The 20,871-nt window shown below is 43.7% G+C and overlaps 1 protein-coding gene across 1 annotated transcript; it reads right to left on the bottom strand.

Moving 5' to 3' along the window:
• Window positions 1-542: 542 nt before the first annotated feature.
• On the bottom strand, window positions 543-19,647 carry slc25a18 (solute carrier family 25 member 18). The gene is made up of 10 exons (XM_017721037.2): window positions 19,479-19,647; window positions 16,617-16,887; window positions 16,288-16,410; window positions 11,231-11,286; window positions 10,940-11,030; window positions 10,622-10,737; window positions 9,585-9,771; window positions 5,047-5,216; window positions 3,749-3,824; window positions 543-1,433 (listed from the first exon to the last, which is right to left on the bottom strand). The coding sequence occupies exons 2-10, from the start codon at window positions 16,634-16,636 to the stop codon at window positions 1,292-1,294; spliced, it is 981 nt and encodes a 326-aa protein (XP_017576526.1). The 5' UTR covers window positions 16,637-16,887; window positions 19,479-19,647; the 3' UTR covers window positions 543-1,291.
• Between the last annotated feature and the right edge of the window lie 1,224 nt (window positions 19,648-20,871).

The following is a 20,871-nucleotide window of genomic DNA, read 5'->3' as shown; positions in this document are numbered from 1 at the left end:
CATGTCAATGGGTACAGGAGATCGTATTGAAATTAGGCATGAACCATTATGTGTGTATGTGTTTTATATATATACACACACACACACACACACACACACACACACACACACACATATTTATACATACACATAGGAAACGGGCCAAAATTATTTGGAAAAAAGTCTGGTTCCATCGACTTACATTAAAAGCTATGTCATGAATTTCATTGTATAATAGCAGTGTGTAATATTTACAATAAAATTTTAAATAAAATAAAAAATTTGTCAAAAACACGCAGCGATAATGCCAATTTACAGCAGCAGGAATGAGATTTTTCATTACATATTAGCATCCAGCTAACGGCAGTGGAGTTTTCTTTTCCCCGCACTGGGTTCGGTACTGGGTTCGGTACTGGGTTCGGTACAAAAAACAAAGCCTATAACCTTCTTTACTTTGCATGTTCCAGTTTTTTATGGGATTATTTAGTAAATATTTCAACTTAACACCTAACTCCGCCTGCTGATCTGGCTGTTTAACAGAACCGGTGTTAAGTCAGCGCATGTTCGGTCTTATTTTAAGCCTTTTATTTTATACGCACAAAGTTTGTGACTGCATTCATGCGTTCCTGAGTCTGAGTCAAAGCTGAGTGAGGCATGAGTTTTCCGCCTTCACGAGGGAGAGAAATTTCTCCGCCTGCTCCTCCTTCTGCTGTGAGCGTGAGGCGGTATAGTGGGAGCTTGTGAAAACAGGTGTGCGTCTCTGAAAGATCTCCCGCGGGGCTGCAGTGTGTTTGACTAAATTGCAATGTGAGTATTTAAAAGTGTCTGAAAATGTTATTGTGCGTGTTTCTTATCGTGGTCTTCTGAATTGGTGAACGCAGCCCGAGTTTGGTTGAGTTTAATATCTGTTGTAATTGATGCGGCAGTTAAACGTCATCCTGAAAAACGCTTGATGTGGGCCTCATCCATTCGATTCAAACCGCTTTGGAAAGCTGAGGTTTCGTTCACAATGCGTCACCCACATTTACAGTACTCAGCCTTCTGATCACTCAGGACCCTGTTTAGCCCAAAGAACCCTGTTTGCAGCTTTTAGAACGCTAAAGAAAAGCGATTAGTGTGCAACGTCACTGCTTGTGTTAGCGTTAGCAACCCTCCCTGTCTTTCCCCTCGTCTTCCCTGACTCCTTTGGTTAAGTAAGTGGACATCTCCCTCTTTTTAAACCACTTACTACCTCCCTCCTCACCCCCCTCTCCACATGTAGAAACAGTACTGTGTGTTTGTTCTTCATGATTAGACTCTGCCTTCTCTGTCTCTATCCCAAGAGCCCCAGCACCTTCTCCCCGATTCCCAGGAAATACACGCCCTGGGCGATCCCGAAGAGCGGGGCGATGACCAGCGCTCGACACGTCGCCCCTTTAAGAAAGGCCAGCGGTCCCTCTCGATTCAGGATGCGTCTGTGGAGGCCAAAACAAAACCAAAGCACATTCAGAATTCTCACATGCAAGTGCGATAATAAAGTTTCTACCTTAAAACAAAAGTTTACGCCTTAGTCGATCAGCCAAGACATGTCTTATGTCTAAACTGTGTGATGGACCATGATGGTACTAGAAGCAGAGCCAGTTTAGGATGACTGGCCATCTACTTCTCCTGAAATCATGAGGGTAAAAACACTATAGGCTGCCTGTGAACCAGCTCTCAGTGAATGGGGTGAAAGGAGATAAACAACTAAAAACATTTGATATCATTTATCATCACTTTAGATTGTGTGTGAGCCTCTAAAATCTCTGGTGGCACCAAATACCACGACATGTTTGGCTGAATTCATTGTCCGTTGTGATCGAGGTTATGACACAAATGCGGCAGATAAAGGTTACACTGAAAAACGCTGAAGTATTCCTTGATTTCCCTGATCCGCTTGATTTAAACCACTTGGAAAACTGTTTGTTTTTGCTCTTAGAAGCGATTAGTGTGCAACGTCACTGCTTGTGTTAGCGGTAACAGCAGCTTAGAACATTTTACACTATTTAAAAATGCCAGTCACCCCTTAGATTGAGTGTTAATTTCATGGCTAAAGGATCAAGAGAAATAGTCCAAAATTAACCAGAAAAAGTTTTAATTCATTAACATTAAAAGTGAAGAATGTTTTTTTTCTCCTATAAAGTTACCGTTTCTGAAATAACAGATTTTTGAGTTTCTACATGTTTAGAATGGAAGTCCCTTCAATTTTGGAAAGGATGTATTCCCTCAAAAAAAAAAAAAACAACAAACAAACAAAAGAACAGTATTTTTCCATTTTCCATTTTTTACAACAAACATTTTTTAGACAGTAGGATTTTAGCATTTAGGATTTTAGGTTGCCATATTGGTGCATATTGGTGCGGCGTCTGCAGTGATGTGGACTCTATACCGGTCCGTCATGGTGAAGAGAGGAGCTGAGCCAGAAGACGAAGCTGTCAATTTACCGGTCAATCTACGTTCCGACTCTCACCTATGGTCACAAGCTTTGGGTAGTGACTGAAAGAACGAGATACAAGTGGCCGAAATGAGCTTTCTCCGCAGGGTCGCTGGGCTCTCCCTTAGAGATAGGGTGAGAAGCTCGGCGATTCAGGAGAGGCTCGGAGTAGATCTACTGCTCCTCCACGTTGAGAGAAGCCAGTTGAGGTGGTTCCGGCATCTGGTAAGGATGGCCTCTGGACGCCTCCCTAGGGAGGTGTTCCTGACATGTCTGACGGGGAGGAGACCCCGGGAAAGACCCAGGACACATTAGGGGGATTATATCTCTTGACTGTCTTGGGAACACCTCAGGATCCCTCCAGAAGAGCTGGAGGAGGTGGCGGGGGAGAGGGAGGCCTGGGCCTCTTTGCTTAGGCTGCTGCCCCTGCGACCCGGACTTGGGTAAGCGTTTGAGGATGGATGGATGGATGGATGGGTTTTAGCATTACTGACTGGTTGGCAGCTCATTGATGGATAAAAGTGGTTAGAGCCCCCTGATGTCATGGAAGTACTGTACGTAAGGCACTGTTATAAAGTCCTAGAACTGGAGTTTAAAATAATAATAATACTAAAATATTTTATATGTAAGTCCAGAGAGGCCATGAGTGTGGCTAATTTTCTGGATTGCTCTGGATCACAAGATAGTTAACTCGTTATCTCAAGATAGAAAGTTTGTTGTCTTGAGATCGCAAGAGCGTTGTCTTTTTCTCAAGATAACAACTTTGTTAACAACTTTGTTATCTTGAGATCACAAGATAGTTAGCTACACTATTTAATTTTCTGTTTAAAGATTACCCATTCATTTTGGAGCGCCCTCTAGTGTCTAACAAAGCAGCAGTTCTCTTCAGTAGAAATACTCTGGTAGAGGCTACACTGAAGTCCATGTCCATGTTTATAAATACCAGTAAATCAGTGTCGGAAACCACAGAAGCAAATATGTTTGTGATATTTAACGGCGTGACATGGTTTGAGTTGAGAATGTGATGTTTTAGGAATGCAACACTAAATGATGGTCTATAAGCTTCCATTGCTTCTTGTTACTTTTTAGCTCCAGTGCAAAATTTAGGACGTAAATGTCTCGTCAGGTTGACTACATGTGGGATAAGCAGGAAAAACTGGGTCAATTCGGCTTTTTGCGAGGTTACTCTTTTCAAACAATATTAGCATTATTCTCACTCACGTCTATATTCCCCATACGCAACCTTTTCAATTCCTAACATTTCTTTAGAAATAAAAGGATGAGAGAGGCTCGTTATTGCTGCATTCCAGGTCTTACCGTGTGCAGTCGATGATTCCTCTGTATGAATCTTCTCCCTGCCCCTTCTGCAAGGTCTGAAGCCGAGTCTTTATGACTGAAAACAATGAATAGTTACGGGTTTAGGGTTTCAGTTTGGGGTTTCGTTTCAGGTGATTTCCCCCAGTTTAGCCGATGAGCTGGAAAGCTGACGCTGTGTGAATACATTTGAATGGTGAATCTGATTCTCACATTTTTGCACTGGACTGAAATGAAACTGATTCAGACCCTGACCTTCCGTCATTAGTATACAGTAATGACAGCATAGCACATAATGTACATGATAGTGTACACTGATCAGCCATAACATTAAAACTATATTTCTATACTTATACTCATTTTTTCAGCTTCAACTACCGTACAGGTGCACAAGTTTGGTCCAACTGTTTCTCTGCATACACACATTCTTTAATGGTCAGGACCACCACAGAGCAGGTACTATTTGGATGGTGGATCATTCTCAGTGACACTGACGTGGTGGTGGTGTGTTAGTGTGTGTTGTGCTGATACTGAGTGGATCAGAGTTTTTAAACACCTCAGTGCCACTGCTGGACCGAGAATAGTCCGCCAACCAAAAATATCCAGCCAACAGTGTCCAGTGCGAACTGATGAAGGACTAAAGGATGACCAACAAAACCTGTGCAGCAGCAGATGAACTGCTGTCTCTGACTTTACATCTACAAGGTGGACCGACAAGAAAGGAGACAGTGAGTGGGCGCAGTGTTTAAAAACTCCAGCAGCACTGCTGTGTCTGATCCACTCGCACCACCACCACGTCAGTGTTACTGCAGTGCTGAGAATGATCCACCACCCAAACAGTACCTGCTCTGTGAGGGTCCATGGGGGTCCTGACCACTGAAGAACAGGGTAGCAGAGTATCAGAGAAACAGATGGACTACAGTCTGTAACTGTAGAACTACAGAGTGCAGCTATACGGTCAGTGGAGCCAGGCCATCTCCAGTGTAGAGAGTGTAGATACAATGTAGTGGCTGATAATGGCAAGGCCTCCTCTCCATCCTGTTTGTGGACACAAATGTACTCACCAGCAAGCTAATGATCTTATTCTACATTTCCTGGTGAGCACACAGGTTCTAAAGAGGATTAGAGCTGAGTTTTGCAGCTTGAACCTGTTGGCCTATGAACTTGATGGCATTAGAGAGTATAACCTTTTCTAGAGGAGAATGAATGAGAGAAAGAGAAGAGAGTAAATTCAAAGACAGAGAGTGAAAGGAGATAGAGGGACAATGGGAGACTCCATGCCTCTCTTGCCTGTATCTCACCGTCCAGTGGAGTGACCGCTACAGCCGCCACTGAGCCTGCCGCACAGCCAGCCATAAAAGACTGCATGAAGGGAGCCCGGTCCTGGGGGTTACCATGGAGATCTTCTCTCCGACCCACCGCGTTGAGTTTGGCGAACAGTGGAAAGTAGATCATGGAGAACGGAACGTCCCTGAACAGAGAGAGAGAGAGAGAGAGAGAGAGAGAGAGAGAGAGAGAGAGAGAGAGAGAGAGGGGGAGAGAGAGAAAAGGGGGAAAAATGAGGGAAAATTAGGAAAGAAAATGTCTAATTTATAAAGAAGAATAAATAAAGAAGAGATGAAAGAGAGAGAGAAAGGGAGGAAGAGGGCAAAAAAGACAAAAAGAAAGAGAAAGAGAGAGGGAAAGGGAGAGAGTGTAAGAGAATGTAAAAGAGATAAAGGGAGTGTAAGAAAGTGTAAAAGAGGGAAAATTGAGAGAGTGTGAGAGAGTGTGAAAGAGGGAAAAGGGAGAGAGTGTGAGAGAGTGTGAAAAAGGGAAAAGGGAGAGAGTGTGAGAGTGTAAAAGAGGGAAAGGGAGAGAGTGTGAGAGTGTGTGAGAGGGAAAAGGGAGAGAGTGTGAGAGGGAAAAGGGAGAGAGTGTGAGAGAGTGTGAAAGGGAGAGAGTGAGAGAGTGTGAAAGGGAGAGAGTGTGAGAGGGAAAAGGGAGAGAGTGTGAGAGAGTGTGAGAGGGAAAAGGGAGAGAGTGTGAGAGGGAAAAGGGAGAGAGTGTGAGAGAGTGTGAAAAAGGGAAAAGGGAGAGAGTGTGAGAGTGTAAAAGAGGGAAAAGGGAGAGAGTGTGAGAGAGTGTGAGAGGGAAAAGGGAGAGAGTGTGAGAGAGTGTGAAAGGGAGAGAGTGTGAGAGAGAAAAGGGAGAGAGTGTGAGAGGGAAAAGGGAGAGAGTGTGAGAGAGTGTGAAAGGGAGAGAGTGTGAGAGAGTGTGAAAAAGGGAAAAGGGAGAGAGTGTGAGAGTGTAAAAGAGGGAAAAGGGAGAGAGTGTGAGAGAGTGTGAGAGGGAAAAGGGAGAGAGTGTGAGAGAGTGTGAGAGGGAAAAGGGAGAGAGTGTGAGAGGGAAAAGGGAGAGAGTGTGAGAGAGTGTGAGAGGGAAAAGGGAAAGAGTGAGAGAGTGTGAGAGTGTGAGAGGGAAAAGGGAGAGAGTGTGAGAGAGTGTGAGAGGGAAAAGGGAAAGAGTGAGAGAGTGTGAGAGTGTGAGAGGGAAAAGGGAAAGAGAGAGAGTGTGAGAGTGTGAGAGAGTGTGAGAGGGAAAAGGGAAAGAGTGAGAGAGTGTGAGAGTGAGAGAGTGTGAGAGTGTGAGAGAGTCACAGTGAGCATAGTAAAGTCAATCAGACATGGCTGGAAGACTTTTGATTGATTTACACTACAACAGTCTGGCCTTTCAAAGCCGGAGTGACGTCCTAATGGACGATTCCTTCATTACTATATTCATGGAACAGAATTCCGCAGAGTTCACAAATATATCACGACTGCTTCCCGTCGGCCTGGACTGGCCACATCACGCTTTCCGGCCACTGAGATCAACTTAATGTTCATTAGTGGCTGTGGATGACAAATCAGCGCTGACAGCCAACAGGTCACAATAGGTCAGTGAAAGATTACATCACTTATTTACCCTCTGTGTGTGTGTGTGCGTGTGTGTGTGTGTGTGTGTGTGTGTGCGTGTGTAGGTGTGTGTGTGTGTGTGTGTGCGCGTGTGTAGGTGGCTTTGCGTGGGTGTGTTTATTTATGTGTGAAAGGTCATCGTAGCTTCTAAACAATGCCATTCAAAAGTTTGGGATCATGTTTTAAATAACAATCTAATCTAATAATTAATGTATAATATGCTAGATAGTTTCAGCACTACAGGTTTCAAATGATTTGAAAAAAAAACTGACGTTCTAGATATGTTCCATTACAAAGGCAGTGAAGCAGATAAATAACAGTAAATAGCAGAATTCCTGTAAATAGCACTGTTCATTATTATTTAATATTATCATGTTGCATTTAAATTCTGCAGTTATTACACGTTTATGTAATTGTTAAAGGTGATATGTTTGATGTTTTTAACATTAATGTAGCAGCAAGCAACTATTTTGTAACTATTTGTTCAGATATAGTGGAATAAAGGCGTTCTGAGCAGAGTGTGAGGTCACACCATCGTTGTGTGTGTTTAATTCAAGCTGCTCTGTTTTTTGTTTTCATAGCCAGTCTGGCCGCACGTGCATGTCCCACCCTCTGAAAACACTGGACCACCCCACGTATTTGTTGTGCCCTCCCCACGTTTTTGTTTTGCCCTCCCCACGTTTTTGTTTTACCCTCCCCACGTTTTGTTGTGCCCTCCCCACGTTTTTGTTTTGCCCTCCCCACGTTTTTGTTTTGCCCTCCCCACGTTTTGTTTTGCCCTCCCCATGTTTTTGTTTTGCCCTCCCCACGTTTTGTTTTGCCCTCCCCACGTTTTTGTTTTACCCACCCCACGTTTTTGTTTTGCCCTCCCCACGTTTTTGTTTTGCCCTGCCCACGTTTTTGTTTTGCCCTCCCCACGTTTTTGTTTTGCCCTCCCCACGTTTTTGTTTTGGCCTCCCCACATTTTGTTTTGCCCTCCCCACGTTTTTGTTTTGCCCTCCCCACGTTTTGTTTTGCCCTCTCCACGTTTTTGTTTTGCCCTCCCCACGTTATTGTTTTGCCCTCTCCACGTTTTTGTTTTGCCCTGCCCATGTTTTGTTTTGCCCTCTCCACGTTTTTGTTTTGCCCTGCCCATGTTTTTGTTTTGCCCTCCCCACGTTTTGTTTTGCCCTCCCCACGTTTTTGTTTTACCCTCCCCACGTTTTGTTTTGCCCTCTCCACGTTTTTGTTTTGCCCTCTCCACGTTTTTGTTTTGCCCACCCCACGTTTTTGTTTTGCCCTCCCCACGTTTTTGTTTTGCCCTGCCCACGTTTTTGTTTTGCCCTCCCCACGTTTTGTTTTGCCCACCCCACGTTTTTGTTTTGCCCTCTCCACGTTTTTGTTTTGCCCACCCCACGTTTTTGTTTTGCCCTCCCCACGTTTTTGTTTTGCCCTGCCCACGTTTTTGTTTTGCCCTCTCCACGTTTTTGTTTTGCCCACCCCACGTTTTTGTTTTGCCCTCCCCACGTTTTTGTTTTGCCCTGCCCACGTTTTTGTTTTGCCCTCCCCACGTTTTGTTTTGCCCTCTCCACGTTTTTGTTTTGCCCTCCCCACGTTATTGTTTTGCCCTCTCCACGTTTTTGTTTTGCCCTGCCCATGTTTTGTTTTGCCCTCTCCACGTTTTTGTTTTGCCCTGCCCATGTTTTTGTTTTGCCCTCCCCACGTTTTGTTTTGCCCTCCCCACGTTTTTATTTTACCCTCCCCACGTTTTGTTTTGCCCTCTCCACGTTTTTGTTTTGCCCTCTCCACGTTTTTGTTTTGCCCACCCCACGTTTTTGTTTTGCCCTCCCCACGTTTTTGTTTTGCCCTGCCCACGTTTTTGTTTTGCCCTCCCCACGTTTTTGTTTTGCCCTCCCCACGTTTTTGTTTTGCCCTCCCCACATTTTGTTTTGCCCTCCCCACGTTTTTGTTTTGCCCTCCCCACGTTTTGTTTTGCCCTCCCCAGACAGTGACCGCCCACACAGCGTGTGTGGACAATGTAAGCTGTAATGTTAAACTTTGAACAGGAAGCTGAGGCGCTGGAATGCAGTGTAGCTGCTGGACCTTTTAATGTGTAGCGGGAAAATTCAAACGAGAAGGTAAATAGAAGCTGACGGCAGCTTCACTGAATCGAAAGGTAGGAAAAAGAATACATATAATACAATATACGTACAATATAATATAACATTAACTCATTTTTACTGTTTCCAGTACAAAATTATAGAACGTCATTAATTAGTGACGCTGACGTCTATTAAATTGATCAGAAGCACAAAACACTGAAGGTAAACAGTTTCCATCAGGGAGAACCGAGTGGCTCTGAAATCACTTTTTACACACAAGCAAAGTTTCAGTTTCAGATTTATTTACAACTTAGTTCCAAGTTTAAGTTGAATAAAAACTGGCTTTAACAGGGAGGGGGGTGTGTTTGTTTTGCTATTGAGTTCAAATATCAATCAGTTTTGGTTGGAAACTAAAGCGTTGAATTCTTGAAACAGCGAAAGAAAACTCGTCCACTCGCACGGCCGGTTATGCAGCTCTCTCACTGGTTAGGACATCAGGAGCTGAACGGAAGGCCTAACATGTCGGATTATCCACTAACATAATTAGTAGCTGACAGTGTCATCAACTATTCGAGTTTTGATTTACAAGGATTGATTCATTTTCTGGAAAAAAACAAAAAACAATGCTCTGGATAAATCGGAGAAATCAGTCATAATGAATCATATGAATCATAAGGGCCCTTTAATAACATTTTGTTTTCCCGAAATGCTTGAAATAATAAATAAATAAACAAATAAAACTTCTAAAATTAGTTATTACTATATATGAAATATGCTAAATTATTCATATAAAAGGAGATGAATGTAGTGTCGGTGTCTAACCTGAGCAGAGTGGCCCCAGTGCCCCTGTACAGCCCCCTGAGGCCGCGCGTTCTCAGCAGTTCCAGAGTAATGCTGGTGGCTGAAGCCCGGCGTGCTGCAGCATGACCCGCTTGAGCTGTTCGAGACGCCACCAGAGAGGGAGCCGGAGAGGCGGCTGGAGCCGAGGCCGAGACCGACCTCTGGGCAGCTGTGGAGACGCACAAACGGGACGTTAAACGCTGGCATTACAATGGATGGCTTTCTGTTAGCCTTCCTCCGGCCTGTTATCAGCGGCCAGTTTCTGACCACAGAGCTGCTCTTGGCTGAGGGTGGCGGTCTGCTGTAATCCCAGCAGTAACACTGACGTTAAAAGGAAACCAGCAGCACACAGCCAGGTCAGTGTCACTGCTGTACTAAGAATGATCCACCACCCAAATAATGTCTGGACAGCAGTGGACCTATGGTAAAGAGGAAAAAGGGGGTTGATAAATTCTGCAGTAACAGATGGTCTACAGTCTGTAATTATACAACGTGGACTACAAGGTAGGCATAATTATAGTGTTAGTAAAGTGTTTAGTAAGTGGACGTACAAGTTAGGTGTTTCTAATAAAGTGGCCACTGAGTGGAAGTATAAGGTAGGTGTTTCTAATAAAGTGGCCAGTGAGTTTAAATACAAGGTAGGTGTTTCTAATAAAGTGGCCCCCAAGTGAAAGTAATAGAGAGGCATTTATAATAAACTGGCCAGTGGGTAGAAGTATAAGGTAGGGGTTTCTAATAAAGTGGCCAGTGAGTGGAAGCACAAGGCAGGTGCCTCTAATAAAGCAAATGTATAACACGTGTACATTGTGTAAGACATTTACATTCCCAGCAACTTTATTTTCCTAAAAGAGAATTTTCTCTTCTCTAACAAACCTGACTGTTAGCTCATCACGTTCTTGATAATTAGCTAGTACGTGGAATCGTGTAATACAGTTGAGAAAACTCCATCCCGTGGATTGGCCCAGTCCTCTTTACCTCATGTTTACTAGTGTTTAACAACAACGTGGGTCACAACTTACCCAACCTGCCAGCGTCCTGCAGCTGTATTTTCAGCATCTCCATGGGGGTGGTGACCACCACCTGACATGTTCCTGCCCCACAGCCTGCAAGGATCTCCCCCCACAAGGGCAACTTCCTTTAGGTCAGAAAAAAGAAAGGTGAGGTCAAAAGAAACACCACAATAATTCGGCAGCTTATTTACCTACTAACATAAATGAGAATCATGTCCATTATAAAATATACATCAGTCGTTCATTATATAAATCTCCTTATGGTCAGGATTTCCTTCAACACATCTGTATGTGCTAGTTATTCAGAAGAGTTGAGAGAGGAGATACCCGTCTTTAGAGAGCTTCTGCCTGAAGATGTCATTGGCTGCAAGTTTGATGGCTTTTTCTGGAGTTACAAGTGTGAGGTTCACTGCAGCGCCTGCAACGGTTGGTGTGATGGAGAAAGGAACACAAGAATAAGACTGAAGTGTTTTCAATAAACATTTAAGGGTGATATTTTGTCACAATTAAGATATTTAACCACAGCATTTGCACTGAAGCATCGTATGAATCAATTGAACACATAGAAGCAGTGGGTATGAATCTGACACAGACAGCACAGGTTTAGGTCTGTCATACCTCGATACATGCCGAAGTAGCCCTCCGTCCTAACCGTCTTAGTCAAACAGTCCAGCCTTCACAACAAAGGAAAAGACGTCTTTCAGCCAGTGAAATTACTATTGGTCTCTCTTTTATGAAATAAAACTGTTTTTGTTTGAAGCAGAAACACAGTAATGCTACCATTTATCTGCAGGCACCTTGTTAACCTCTTAAATGGCCAGTGACCTACGGGCAGGTCCAGTCTTCCATTCCACACACCTACAGCTTCAGAATGGCTCAGTTTGCATTGTTTTCCATGTAATTTACTCAGTAATAAGCCTTAGGATCTAATAAGCCTTTTCTCAGTGAGAGCTGAGCTACACGTCCTTTCAGAAGGATGGAAAGAAATACATGTGGATTCTTTCAGATCTGAAGCAGCTCGATTTTCTCCTCACTCTCAAAGATGAAAGCGCTGTTCGTCACAGTTGTTAAGAATCTCATTTTCTCTCACTTTAAATATATCATGTTTTTTTTTCAACGGCAGTTTTAGAAACAAATTTCTTTTTCACATATTTTCCTTTGACTTTCTCCTTTATGTAAGTAAAGGATTTTTTAATCTAATCTCAGAAATGTCTCCTAAAAAATGAATATCTTGTAAATTTACATCCATTAACCACATCAGAGAACAAACGTTCTATGCTAAGTTTGCTTTCCATGTGCCAGCAGACCCAGGTTACAGTATTCAGGAATAATAGGATAAAAAAGCCCAAAAGGCCTGTAAAACAGCAGAAATAAAGAGGCCATAAATGAGCTCTGACTCAGGACTCCCTGTGAGTCATCGCATCCAAAACATCCCCTTTATCTCACTTTCACTGGGAACTCTTAGAAGACAGCATGCTGCTGGAAAGAGTGCCTCAAACATGGCAGTGGGCCTTTTCCTGGCCGCTTACTTAGGTATTCACTGGGATTCTTATGTAAGTAAACAAAGAGGGCGGCGGACGCCAGAGAACCACCAGTCTGATACAACTCGCCTGCTCTTTTAATGCCACCACACAGCGTATCAGCGCTTGGGTGACTGTGCAGTTTGTGCAAAAGTACCAAGTAACACAGACAGCGGCTGGGATTGGTGTGCACACTCGCTTTAACTACAGATGGTGGAAAAACATGACTCAGGCGGTTTGGCATCGTCTGTGTGAGTCATAGCAGTCACATGGTAAGTTCACCACAGCATCTCTCTGCCCAGTCAGGATGTAAACAAGCCCTAATGTATCCCACATGGACCATTCTAGCCTCTTTTCCCGGGGAAACGCCTTGTAGGCCTGCTAGGTTTTGTAAGTTCTTCAGAACCAGGAATTTTTGCTAGAAATGGAATTCCACATTGAAGTAAAACAGCAGAATATCTTCAACTTGGCAGCTTGATAAAATGTAATGTTAAAAATCTCCCATTATGGACTCAAATCCAAACTGTGAGGTTTGAAGTAAGACAGCATGTTAACCCCTTGAAGAGGAATTGCACTTAAAAAAATTCTACATGATTAAATGGTTAAGATTAAGAATTGAACAAACTGACTGAGTGATTTGATGTAAAATGTTCAGTTCTAGAAACATTTACCAGAATTATTTACAGTGGTGGTGATAGGAACCAGACGTCCGAAGAGTTCAGTAACAGAAACCCATTACAAATGGTTATGAATCTGACGCCTGGCCTCTTTTCCACTGTGGAGCCAAATGGTTCTCAGGGCTGCGCTGGTCCAGACCCGTGAGACCCGTTACAATTTCTGTCCATCTGTTATGTTGCTGAACCAGAACCAGGAAATACCAAAGAAAACTACACTAAAGAGTGGCTGAGTGCTAAAAGCCTTATACCCACACATTCCATCTGTCGCTCGGCATGCTCTCAGATCCTTCATCCTCTAAACTGGTGTTATTTGAGCATCAGTTACTGAAGCTACTTAACTACGCTTACCATTGGCGTAGTCCAGCAGGGTTCAGCCAGGGATGTTGAAAAGGAGGAGACCGGTCACTGTTTAAATACGAATGGGATTGCTCATAACGCTCAACATGGTGTCTGTGGGCAGAGACAGTCCTGCCCTTCAGAAGTCAATCAGCCTGCTGGTTATGCCGCATGTTGGGAAAGACACCCCTAGCTGTAGAGATCCACGCAAGTACAATAGCCAGATCAACCGTTTCTTTGGGCGTTATTGAGCCAAATCCTGTAAATTTCAATGATTAGATTAAGTGACTCTTATTAACAGGGAAATTTCACCTCCGCATTTAACCCATCTGTGAAGTGAAACACCACAATACACACTAGGGGGCAGTGAGCACACTTGCCCAGAGCGGTGGGCAGCCCTATCCACAGCGCCCGGGGAGCAGGTGGGGGTTAGGTGTCTTGCTCAAGAGCACCTCAGTCATGGACCGTCAGCTCTGGGGATCGAACCGGCAACCTTCCGGTCACAGGGCCGGTTCCCTAACCTTCAGCCCACAACTGCTTCATTAATGGGAAGTCCATCAGTTTTTCAAAGTCTCCTTAATTCAATTCTATTTTTTGCCTTCTGTCACTTCAATTAAAATACCCACACATTAAAATTTGTGATCTCAGATTTGAGTTTTTATCTTCTAAATGGGTGCTTTTAAGCAGCGGTTTGCTGAAACCCAGACCTGTACTGGGGCAGTCGTGGGCTGGAGGTTAGGGAATGTGGAAATATCATAATTGTTTAGCATTATTTACTCTCGTATAGCATTAGAGAGCGTTAAGAGCCAACTGTTGTGGCTCAGGTTTGGTTGTCCTCCCACCCACACGATGAGGGTGGGGTTTGATTATAAAATGTATTTCTGCACACCTGGACTGAGACCTTCTCTGGCAGACTTTGTGAATGCCAGATGAAGCTCCCAGAGCTCTGATAATAAAACTGCTGGGTCTGTTTTGATCTGTAACCAGATTCAACGAACACGCGAGTGCTGTCAAGTGAGGGATAGTAGAGCGCACTCGACAGGAACCAGCCTCGTGACCGGAAGGTCGCCGGTTTGATACCCAGAGCCGACAGCACATGACTGGGGTGTCCTTGAGCAAGACACCTAACCCCCATCTGCTCCCTGGGCGCCGTGGATAGGGCTGCCCACTGCTCCGGACAAGTGTGCTCACTGCCCTCTAGTGTCTGTGTGTTCACTAGTGTGTGTGTGGTGTTTCACTTCACGGACGGGTTAAATCCGGAGGTGAAATTTCCCCGTTGTGGGACTAATAAGGGTCACTTAATCTAAACTGCAGTGGGAGGCGCTGTATATTTGTGTTAGCTCAACCTGACAGTCTACAGCTTAAAACACTACGGAACAACTTCCAGTCAGTCGACTTCTTACTGCTGTAAGTCTTTATCATCTATATTTGTAGTTGCAGTGCACTAGTTAATCAGATCGAACCTTTATAGAGTGTTTGGATCCCATTAGCTAAGCTAAGTTAGCTAGGAGAGAAGAGCTGGCTAACATCAGGTTTAATTTCATCCGTCTGTCTCTCCAACACCAGCCGCTTGACTTCGCTTCCTCAGAGTTGAGTTATTGTCCTCTAAACCCGTGTCAGTCAAGCTTTTGTTCGTCAGAATCTCCCCTGTTTTGTGATGAGCAGCGCTGGCTAAGCTAATACTAACCAACTCTCCTGGTTAGCAGCACTGTTTAGCATTTAGAAATCAGTGTTTGAAAGATTGAAGCTTTGATGTTTATTGGATGGTACATGTAAAATAATGCACTGCTGTAATTTATTTTGCGACCTCAATGTAGTCAAAGATTATTTTAACCATTGTCAGCATTATATATAAAAACCCGTGGTTCACTGGTCATTTCTGGAAAATATATAATATGCTTATATATGCTTAACAATGTCAGTATCTGATATTTCTAACTGGTATTTGATGATGCCTTTATTGTATTCCAATCCTAATCCTAACCCCTGCTTCCTATCGCCACCACTATAAAGAAAATCTGAATCTGTAACGCACAATTTCATATCAAACTACGTGATCTGACTGACCTTCCATACATCTCAGTGACTAAATCATTTCATTTTGAAAAATCATGAGACTGTAGGCTTGTTTTTCAACACAAACCATCTCAAAACATCTTATTCAGTAACTTTAATACTTTAAATGTCTCAGTAACTGCTATATAACTAATCTGTAAGTAACATAATCATGTATCTCCATTTTGGTCGATTTTTGGCTTTCTACATCATTTCAACAGACCTGTTTTCCTTTACATTGTATGAAAATTTCATGATGAAAGGACCAATAGAAATGCTCTAAAATCACTTCGTATAAAACCTCTTTATATGAACTTACATTGAAAGGTAAGAGAGTTTTGTCCACATTTGCACGTGTAACTAATTTTATTTCAACTTTCATACTGTACATTTTTACTTTTACTTTTTACTACTGTTTTTAGAGTTATTCTTATATTTTCTTTTTTTTTTTAATACTTTTTTTTTATACTTGGTGAATGGAGGAACAGCAAAGTAAGGATTTCATTGTACAGTGTAACTGCCTGCTCTGCGGTGCACACGACAATAAAACTCTTGAAACTCTTGAATCTCCTGTAAAGAAGTTGGGTGGCATGGGGGCGTGGCGGGGAGCGCGGTCACCTCAAAGCAAGCAGGGCCTGGGTTCAATTCCATGGCCGGGTGACCAGGGTCCGTTCTGTGTGGAGTTTGCATGTTCCCCCTGGTTCTCCGGTTTCAGGCCAGTTGGACATGCTAAACTGCTCCTAGGTGTGAACGTGTCTGTCTGTTTGCCCTGCAATGGACTGGTGACCTGTCCAAGGTGTATCCTGCTCTCCACCAGGCGACAGCTGGGATAGGCTGTAGCACCCCCCCCCATGACCCAGAAGGAGAAGTGGCTTAGAAGGTGTGTGTGTGTTTCTTTGGACAGCAACAATATGTTAGAGTCCGGAATTGAAGTGCGGACCAAATAGATGCCTGGGGTTTAAGGGGTTAATTCAGCCCTGGTAACTGCACTGTATAAATTTACACCTGTAGTCTTTTATTGAGCGGTTCGTATCAAATTACAGCACAGTGTAGACAAAGAGAAAAGATTTCTCAAAGGCGTACTCACATCCCACTATAGACTCGAGCACCCTGCTGATTTTGAAGGCGGGTCTTGGCCAGATCAATGGGAAACACGCAGGTGACGCCCACCAGCCCTGCCACGCCCCCGTTAATCAGCTTAGCAGGGAGGCTGTAAATGGAAGGAAACAAACACATGCAAACACACCGGCACACAAAGAATCAGGAGCACAGACTCACCAGCATGCAGGCACATGTCTAAGGATAAAGGATCAAAGGCTGTGATTCATTGTCTGCTGGTCTTTTGGGTATAATTCGTCCATTCAGGCTACAAAGAGGACAATCTTACTTGTAGATTTAAAGGAAATAAAAGTTTACCTGACTTTCTTCTCGGGCATCCTGCACAGCACCACCAAGCCTTCTGCTCTCCAAATCTGCTGCTCTCCTCACACTCCTCTTCCTCTGACACTGTATGGCTTGAGCAGTAGATGTGAGACCCAACCTGCCAGGGCCTGTCTGGCCTGCCTGGCTCACCTGCGTGAGGTGGCACTAGTGGGCTATACACACTTTCTCCTTGATTCCCAGATTCCAGGTAGTGTCCAAGAGCTTCACAAAGTGCCTCTGGAAACCCTGCTTATCTCCTCACCATCTATAGGAAGAACAACATCAGAATTAGGGAAACAATTTTATTTTGTTCGTTTTTTACAACAGACATTGTCCAAAATATTATTCAAGAAATGTGGGGTCAAATCACTGGCAACAGTGTCAGGAAAAAATCCCTAAAAGCATGAGGAAGAAGTACTCAGTGGAACCAAGACTCAAAGGAGAAACTATCCAAGAGCATGAGGTAGAACCACTGAGAGTAGCCAAGTCTCAAAAGAAAAAGCATCCAAGAGCATGAGGAACCTCTGAGAGGAGCCAAGATTCAGAAGGAAAAACTACCCAAGTACATGTGGAAGAAACACTCAGAAGAATCAAGACTCAAAAGTAAAGACTCCCAAAGAGCACAAAGAGAAAACACAGTCAGAGGACCAAAACCTCTGAGAGCATGAGGAAGAAACAATGTCAGGAACCAAGACTCAAAATGAAAACCCCTCTAAAAGCACGAGGAAGGCCCACCGAGAGGAACCAAAACTCAAAAGTAAAAACTGTAAAAGCATGATGAAAAGACATAGAGAGGAACCAAGACTCAAAAGGTAAAACTTTTTATGAAAGCATGAGGAAGAACTACTGAGAAGAGCCAAGACTCACAAGTAAAGACTCCTGAAGAGTAAGAGGAAACAACAAAGAGAAGAACCAATCTAAGAGCCTGATTGAGAGAGAAATCTAAGAGCCTGACATAGAAACACTAAGAGGAGCATGAGCAACCTCTGAGAGGAAGCAAGACTCGCAAAGAGTACGAGGAAACAACATAGAGACGAAACAAAACTCTACAAGGACTTGAGGAAGAAACATCGAGAGGAACCAAGACTCGAAAGGGGAACCCATCCTCCTCTGGGCAGAGCACGTGAGTGCGGTTAGTATATGAATAGGACGAAGTTCACAAGCAAGATTAAACACTGGGAGCACACAGAGTAAAATCTGTGAGATAAACCAGTTGATGGTTAAGTTCAAAAAACTTTCAGAAAAAAATGAAGATTGACTGATTCATTTTTTCTTTTTTGACATATACATCCCAACCATGGTTGGTTAGTGTAGTGGGTAACACCTCTGCCTTCTACGCTGTAGACTGGGGTTCAATCCGGGGGCAGTCGTGGGCTGGAGGTTAGGGATCCAGCCTCATGACCGGAAGGTCGCCTTGATCCCCAGAGCCGACAGCACATGACTGAGGTGGCCTTGAGCAAGACACCTGACCCCCAACTGCTCCCCGGGCGCTGCGGATTGGGCTGCCCACCGCTCCGGGCAAGTGTGCTCACTGCCCCCTAGTGTGTGTTTCACTTCACGGACGGGTTAAATGCGGAGTTGAAATTTCCCCATTGTGGGACTAATAAGGGTCTCTTAATCTTAATCCCCCACCAGGGTAAACACCCTACACTACACCAATAAGAGTCCTTGGGCAAGACTCCTAACACCACATTCGACTACCTGTGTAAAATGACCAAACTGTAAGTCGCTCTGGATAAGAGAGTCAGCCCAATGCTGTAAATGTAAATGCAACCAAAGGAGCGATCTGACTTACAAACTTGTTGACATTAGTTACAACTGCACTTTACCCAAGTATGCATCTGCTGACTGGACTGAATGAAATGCAAGGCATTATTTGACAAAGTTCAGTGGTTTATCTCTGTGTGAGGATATTAGATATGGGAACAGAAAAAAGAGCATCCATATGCGGATTATAGGAAGTATGTATCTGTCTTGAAGACACTTACAAATAACACCAAACCAGTGGACATCGCCTGTGATGCACATTACAGTGCTGGAACATTCATAAAAGCAGTATAAATTTTACCCTTGGTGAGCCGATCAAAGATAGAGAACATCCTCGCCTTGAAAGTCTCTCTAATCTTCCTGCTAAAGGGGTTATGACCTCCTGAATTAGCAGGGAGGGGGCAGCTCCAGACGAGGGGCTTACAGCTCCTGATTCCAGAGCTTCCACATAAACCATCAACAAAGACAGATCACGGCAATTGGAAAACAACACAGTGTCCGCCCTCTGTAACTGGTGGTCCACATCATATAACAAGACGGCTCCACGAAACTGACTGCTCTCTAAGTCAACAGTGCTGCTCCACGGCTTGTCATGACTAACTGAGCACTGAACATTCAGTTTTGTGTTGTTGGTTTTCTCCAGTTTTCTCTGCCATTCTAAACCTCCCTAATTAATCTCACTCACTTAATCTCTCCACCTTCATTCCTGCTGTGGTCTATTTTTACCACTGTAAAGCTCCAGTACATCGGTCCTTCCTCTTTCTCCTGTAAATTAAACACAAATCACAGTGTCATCTTTGGGATATCACTCTCTCTCCTCTCCTGCCACAACCACATCCTCCTCTCTTCCACTCTGTCTGTCTTTGTGGAGCCTGGGTGCATTCTGAGCATGCCTTTCACTGTTCAACTTTCCTTTCAGCTTCACTCCTTTCACACTCATCTGGTGCCAAATCACACACAAAAAACCTCCCTCCTGCCACCACCATCCGCACCCAGACTTCCCACAACTAGCCCCACCACTGACTCACACTCAAATCAGGTCCTTTTGCCATTGCTACAAGTTTAAAGGCTGCTTCAGAAGACGCTTACCTCTCTCCATATGTCCCCCAGACTGGATCAAGCTGTCCGCTTTACTTTTCTGCTCTCCGACAATGTGTGCAGCAGCCGTAACCAAGTGGAAGAGAGGGAGCTGAGAGGGCCGGCCGCCACGCAGGGGCTGTTACACAAACACCAGCATTGTATCCCCGCACCAAGTCCCTCCCTCTTCTGGTGACTCCCAGTGACACAGGCAGGAACATGGAGCTTTGCACTAACGCGACACGACACCACATATACACAGAGCACCTCACTGACTCACTGACTCAAACAGGTCTCAAGCTATACAGCAACAAAGTTTCAGCAATGGAAGCTGAGCATATGTAAGACACATAAACACACAATAGAATTAAAGGGGAATTCCACTGATCCTTCATCAGTTCTGCATTATTACATCATTAATATGTAAGCTTGGTCAATCAGAGTGGGCTGAGGCAAAAATGTTCCATTGCAGAGAAACTCACCAAGTCAGAAGTGTGCACACTGGTGGTGATAGGAACCAGATGTCTGAAGTGTTTAGTGCATATAAAAGCCACCTTTACAGGAAATGGTTACAAATGTACTGCCTGAGATATTTTTTTTATGATTAGATTTTGGCCTAAATCCAGTCACTGCAGAGAGGTATGTGCAAGCGATAAGAGGCAAAATAGAAAAAAAAACTTTTTTCTTTAGATTTACTGCTATTATGCAATTGTCAAACTCATGACAATTGGAAACACATGTAGGTTCACTAGTGGGATGGTAAATAACACGACTATAATAGTGTTTTAGACATTGTGACCCCTGCTTCCTTTCACTACCACTATAAAGAAATACAGTTTGTAAGTTTCTCTCCAAAGAACCATTCCACATGAAACCACTCAAAATGACTCATAAATAAAGAAATTCTAATTTGGTAGAAATTCTGAAATTTTCAAAAATTCAACTTTAATGCAAATTTATCAATGGGCTTTATATATACAAACTGAACTGTGCAAAATAACCCCTAAAATAATTCATTAAATTAATGATCAAAATCAGAAGAATTTATTTGTGCACATGTTAAGGGAAAAAAAATTACAAATCAATTTTGAAAGCTGTTTGTTGAAATTTAAAACTATATCTTTGACAGATCCATTTATCTTTTTTGAGACTGTCTTATATGCCATATTTTGAGGAAACTACATCCTGTATACACGATATTTCCAAAAGTTTTCACTCACCCATCCAAATCATTGAGTTCAGGTGTTCCAGTCTCTTCCGTGGCCACAGGTGTATGAAGCCGAGCCCCTAGGCCTGCAGACTGCTTCTACAGACATTAGTGAAAGAATGGGTCGCTCTCAGGAGCTCAGAGAATTCCAGCGTGGTGCCGTGATCGGACGCCACCTGTGCAGCAAGTCCAGTCGTG

This window comes from Pygocentrus nattereri, chromosome 8 (assembly GCF_015220715.1).
Source record: "Pygocentrus nattereri isolate fPygNat1 chromosome 8, fPygNat1.pri, whole genome shotgun sequence".
Classification (NCBI taxonomy): Eukaryota; Metazoa; Chordata; class Actinopteri; order Characiformes; family Serrasalmidae; genus Pygocentrus; species Pygocentrus nattereri.
The sequence above is the reverse complement of the archived record's forward strand: the minus strand, read 5'-3'. Positions and strand labels throughout refer to the sequence as shown.